This window comes from Grus americana, chromosome 26 (genome assembly GCF_028858705.1).
Source record: "Grus americana isolate bGruAme1 chromosome 26, bGruAme1.mat, whole genome shotgun sequence".
In the NCBI taxonomy this organism is placed as follows: domain Eukaryota; kingdom Metazoa; phylum Chordata; class Aves; order Gruiformes; family Gruidae; genus Grus; species Grus americana.
The window spans coordinates 5,904,628-5,910,627 of NC_072877.1; the positions used below are offsets into that span (position 1 = coordinate 5,904,628).

General features: G+C 48.5%; 1 protein-coding gene across 14 annotated transcripts in view; it reads right to left on the reverse strand.

Moving 5' to 3' along the window:
* The window catches only part of AAK1 (AP2 associated kinase 1), an 88,478-nt gene extending 82,478 nt beyond the window's left edge, over positions 1–6,000 (reverse strand). For 2 of the 14 annotated variants that reach the window (XM_054804375.1, XM_054804374.1), the window contains exons 1-2: positions 5,673–5,994; positions 5,222–5,553 (exon numbers count right to left, since the gene is read on the reverse strand). In XM_054804375.1, coding sequence (XP_054660350.1) covers positions 5,222–5,384 — 163 coding nt within the window. In that variant the 5' untranslated portion in view covers positions 5,385–5,553; positions 5,673–5,994. Of the gene's footprint in view, positions 1–5,221; positions 5,554–5,672 lie in introns of all 14 variants that reach the window. The other 12 variants (XM_054804379.1, XM_054804380.1, XM_054804382.1 and 9 more) reach the window with 10 other exon arrangements.

The window sequence follows — 6,000 nt, forward strand, 5'->3', positions numbered from 1 at the left end:
CAGCCTCAGTCTGTCCAAATCACTATTTTCACTGAAAAAAGAAGTCCCCTTCAAAGGAAGCAGCTTCCAGCCTCAATGCAAGTGTGCACCTGGCCAGTTCTGCCCCCTTATTAGCCATGATTAATGCAGGTGGGTGAGCTTGGAAAACAGCAAGTGCTAAACCCGAAGTGGATTCCAGCTTGTCTTCAGCACATTTATAACTTACCACCTGCTCTCTTCAACTGCTGACAAGCTCCCGTACAAAGGGGAGAAGGCCCACAACAATAAAAACATTATGGCAGTACATGTTCTCCTTACATCCAAAATGTCACTGCTGGTGTCGCAACCAGAGGTTAGTAATCTGTTCATATATAACTACTAGAACACTTCTGCGGGACCTGAGTTGGATAGTTAAACCCTGTATTTTCCCCAGCCAGAATCCCAGAACTAAGCTTTCTTATACTAAGTAATTGACAACTTCATTAGCCTGTCCCAGGACTGCTTGAATTAGACACTATTTTGTTTTAACATGGAAGGCTCTTTCCTGGGAAGATGACTGCAAAAAACTCATCCTCCCATGACTACACAGGGCTAACACTGCCATTAAATATGCTTTTAGCTAATATAGCTGTTACGTAAGAAACCAGCCACCCCCACGTACAATCCCAGACCCATTCTCTGACACGTTGCATAAAACTTACTCGTGAGGCTAGATAATGCAAGTCTCCGGGCCATACAACCTCTTACGCAGTTAAATCCACTAACACCTTCCTTTCTTTCCTGATGACGTCTAGGGACATGGCACACACACTGCCCCAGCAAAATCTGTGCTGCTAAAAGCACCAAAGCTCTTGGGATAACTCAACATTTACCAAATAACTCACTTGGGATTCTTCACTGGTTTGCCTGGCTTGTACACTCATAAAAACAGACTACTAAAACACAGAGGAGCCAATATCCTACCTAGCAGTGCAGAGCGCAGTGTACACACTCTGCCTCACAAGGTACGCAGGAAAATGGGGAAAAAAAGAGGTAAACATCGCATATCCCATTCCAAGAGGGGAAATAGTTTAATTCCTAATCCAAATGTCACTGGTCAGCTGATTAGCAGCTGGCACTTGGCAGAAGCTAGAAGGCAATAACTGACAAAATACACTTCAGCGTGATACCTTGAACCCAACCACACTAGAATTGGGTTGAGGATCATGCAAATTTGCAAGATTTACCTCAGAATGTGTTTATTTTAAAGTGAAGTTATTTCAGAAGATGCTCACATGTAATTTGAGTGATTTCGGGTTATGGTGCTGCATGCTCCAGGGAAAGGAAGCTCTGGGGGTAAGCCAGGCAGCAGAACTCCTCTGCAATTAGCCCACAATTGCCACCTTCCCCCACTGGGCACAGGTTGTGCATTCTCAGCCTTACCAAGCTCTTCATATGCACGTTGGCCTGCACATCTGCTAGAGAAAATCATGATGAAACCTCACAATGGCTGTTTTTTCAAAATGGAGTAAAAAGTTACAGCTGGCAAATTTAAGCTGATTTTGCATTGGTTTATAATGTCTACAATTAAGTGGTACACATTCATTAGCTAGCAGCACAGAGACATGTATCTGAAAAAAATTCAGTGAAGTATCTGACAATTATTAAACCTGAAACCCCTAGCTTACACGTTTTAAGGGGAAAAGACTACAAGTAGCACCTTCAGAAAAATACTACTAATTGAAAGAGTGACTTTTCACAGACCTGAAGAAACAGAGACTGTATCTTTTGCTAGAAGTAGACCAAGACAAACAAAATCCTAGCTCAAACACACATCCATCAATGCTTACATACCTTGGATGAATTCAGCACTCTCTTACAATCCTGCAGGTACACAGAGTAACGCAAAATACAGCCCTCTGAAAAGCTGACACTGGGGCAATCCCCACCTTGTTTGTTTTAGCTCAGAGGAGTACAGGTGACTCGTGGTACTCTGCCACACCTGCACATCCCACAAACTCCTTAGCAAATTTCTGATTTCTGGCAACGTCCTTCTAAATGTTTCTGCTGCTCTGGTCCTCATCACAGAGTAGTCATCGTGGGGTTTTGGGGTTTGGTTCCCCCACACACACACACACAGAGGCAGAAACAAAAAGCAGCATCCAATTTGATCATACTGTTTTGGTTTCTTTTCATAAACAAAACAGTAAGACAGTAGTCTGATTCACCCACACACTCAAATGCCTCCTGGGCATTCACCTCAGCTCCCTGAAACTCCAGTCACCTTAAAGTCGGTAACAACCCCCTCAGCCCATACTGGAACACTATGCTGATGCGGCCGACTTTAACCCTGGCCTTGCAGAACTCCAAGGCCAGCAGTGCTGACCTCCCACAGCAGTTAATCCTCACGCAAACTTTGAGGGGAATTTTTCAAGAGATTATTTGTGCTATTATATGGATTAGAGCAAGACAACAACAAAGACTCAACTAAGAATCACCTATTACAATGTACCATTTGTAAAAAAAAAAAACCAAACCTGATTCACCCATATCACGGACAAACAACCTTTTGAGTTCCTTCTATATTATTCCCATCTACTTCCTTCCAAAAGGAAGGAATGTTCCTCCCTGCCCAGGAAAGCGAGTATCCAAATACAACTATTTTTAAGGGGGTGGAGGGTGTACCTAACCCCAGTAGATATTTTGGGGGATCTACGCAAGAGACTGCGAGCACATGCAGACATCTGCTATCTGGCACACTTCACAGGGCCTGCATTAAGGAGCCTCAGCCTGGGCCAGGGAGCAGTCATCTTCAGCAGAGTTGCTCAGCAGAATTGAAGATGACCAGTCACAGCTTTGACAAACAGAGAGGTAAATCCCAACACTTTAATTCCAAAAGTTCTGGTTCAACCAGTTCCTCAGGCTTGCAACTCAAGTCTCCCCGACACCATCCATGATCATTTGAGAGACTCTTTCTTTTAAGCCACTTTTACATCTCATTTATTTTCTAGGCTTCACATGCTGCACCAAAACAGAGGCCTCTCCTCTCCCTTCTAAAGCAACAGGGATGAGAGATGTTTCTTTCCCAGACAGGATACTCCTCCTCCTCCCACAAAGTGCTTCCCAGGGGAATTTTCCTTTTAGCAGAAATAGCCAGGACTTCACAAGTTGCCTTTTCAACACTGCTGAACCACCAAAATTCACTGCAGATACAAAAAAGTTTTCCAGACGAAGATTCAAACATCAGTAGCACAGGGACCAGGTTGCCGAGAGCTCACTAGGTCTCCAGCTGAGTCAGTGAAAAATTGCTGTTTACCAGCACTTGGGGAGCAACACGCAGCTACACCAAAAGGCCAGAAGTATCCAAAGCTGCAGCACTTCCAACCCACATTGACTCCCCAGATGACCTACCTTTTCTATAAGGGAAACACCATTTTCATCCCTCCATTCCCATCAAAAGGTGACAACCTGCAAACCTACATGTCCTCTTGCTCTCGTCCCCTTGGAGACTTCACCCACCATGCAGAGGTATTTCGGATTGCCCACACTGGGAGTTTAACCGCAAGGAAAATACTTGCATAGCACATTTCACCAAAAGAACTTCCTTTGCCTTGCAGCATGGGCAGGAAAAGAACATAGCACCTATTTTACAGGCCTGCTGCACCCCACTTGGCCTGTGTGCACAGATCTAAGAGCTGTAGCCAACCCTAGGCCATGTTCCATCCCAGAAACCAGCCAAGAACCCCGGACTCACAGGGAAAAGGCCTCACAAGCAGGAGTTCCTCCAGGATAGCAAGGTACGGAGGGGGGGGGGCACTTCTCCCGCACTGTCTGTGCTACCACCTTGCACCTTTGGTGGCTGTAGCTTAGGCTGGAGAGAGCCTAGTGACACACAGGCTTGCTTCCTGGTGCTGTCAGCACCGGAGCAGAACCTGCCAACAGATTATTCATCAGCAAAAAAAGCCTCTGTTTTCCCCTATTACCAGGATGAGGCCTGTCTGCATTAAAAAAGGACTGTGACAGCTTCTCAGGTTTAGCTCATATAGTTCCTAAGGTCCTAAGGCCAAAAAGGCCTTGGAAATATCAGCCAAGGCAAACCTATATTGCAAATTTCAAGTCGGGGAAAAAAAATAAAAATAAAATCATTATAGTTACTAGCTGAAGGACTGTTTTCAGTGCTCAGCATGCAGCAGATCAGAAACCATGTCTGGAAGACGGTCACAGATCTATTTTCTTGTACACTGTGGTGACTTTTTACAAACCTGAATGCACACAGCGTACGCAGAGTCCCTTTTCCATTTTAGGGTTCTTTCTGTAAAAGCCAACACAGGTCCTCCTACTCAGCTCTCATACAGCAGCTGCCCTCTCCTTCGCAATTACAAGACCAAAACAAAACCCTGTTTTGACTGAAATTGCAAAGGATGCTGCGGAGAAGACGGACCAGGGCTAAGGAGGCCAACATCTCTCTGAAGGTCGAGGCTAAGGTTACTGGCCAAAGCCATTCATAAGGTCCCTCATAGCCCAAACAAATGAAACGTAAAATGATAGTTAAAGCAGCAGTGCGGGTTACAATTAAAAAAAATGCCACCAGCAGCTTGCTGCACTGCAAGGACTGCACATGTAAAGAGTTTTATAACCCCTACTGTTCATTCTTAGTTCTTTAATTGTTGTATTTTGAAAACAAATGCAATTGGGATTACCACTTCCCCTGCAGAAACCCCAAACAGAAATCCCTCATCCCAGATCATAGCTAGCTCTACTCAGTCCACCTATGTGCATCTACAAGGAATTTACTCCTGTGTTTTATTCCTCTCTACTTAAGGTAGGAAAGGAAGCAACCAGCTGAAGAAAGTTAGAGTGAAGACCACCGCTTCCATTATTTACAGCACCTTGTTGTGCATCAACACATTTGACAATTTTGGGTTTGGTTGGTTTTAGCTTTTTTTAAACTCCCAGTTTAGGGAAGGTGGGAAACAATTAACTTCTGAAATCCCCTCAATTTCTAAAGCATTTAAAAAAAACCCCAAACCAAATCCAGCACACCCACACTGGGTTTACATATGGGAAGACCAGAAATGTCAGCTCGCAGATGCCACTGGATCGCAAGTCTGTCAAGGACAATGAAATATTAGGGGAGCTAGGGATAAAGGGGGAGGCGGAGTGCACGGGAAAGGCCAAAGCCTCCCTTCCCAGCTTTGTGAGGGAAAGGGGGAGGGAAAAGAAGCAAAGGCAGAGCGCTCTTCAAAAGGCACTGGGGTCTTACCTTCCGCCAGCACCTCGTCCACCGTCACCTGGTACCGGCCGATGCTGAACACCCTGCCGATGTACCCGCTGCCCGGGCCACCGCTGCCGCCACCGCCACCACTGGTGCCCGATCCAGGGCCAGAGCCACCCTGCTCCCGACGCGAGTCGAAAAACTTCTTCATTTCTCAGGAGGGAGCAGCTGCCTGATTATGGGGGCGATGTTATTTTTAAGGTCCCTAGCCCCCTCCTTGTGCCTCTTGCAGCCCGGCCGAGGCCGGCGAGGGGGACCCGGGGCCGCTCGCCTTGTGGGGCCAAGCGAAGCAGGCGCGCTGTTCTCCGGAGGATTCACACCTGCAAAACCAGAGGGGGGGGGACAACAGGAGGGGAAAGGCGGTTACCCCCACAGCACGGCCTGGGCCACCGCAGTCCCCTCAGGACAGCCCGGACTGACAGGGCCCCCCTCCCGGTACCTCTCTGCGGGCGGGGGGTTCCTCCATGCACCCCGCAGCGGCGCCCAGGGGCCGGCCTGCCGCAGCCCCACCGGCTGCCCGCGGCGGGTCACGGCGGGGGCCGCCTGCCGGCAGGGCCCGGGGCCCGCATCGCTGCCTGGCGGAGCTCCCGGCGGCCACCGAGCCCGTCAGGGACCGACCCCACCGCCGCCCCCCACCGGCCCCATCCGACCAGGAAATGGGCTGTCACAGGAAGTCCCGGCTGCCGGCGGGAGCACCGCCCCCGCGCCTCCGCCAGCCCAGAGGGCTGGGCTCGGCCCGGCCGCCCCAGGATGTCGTTCACCCCCCC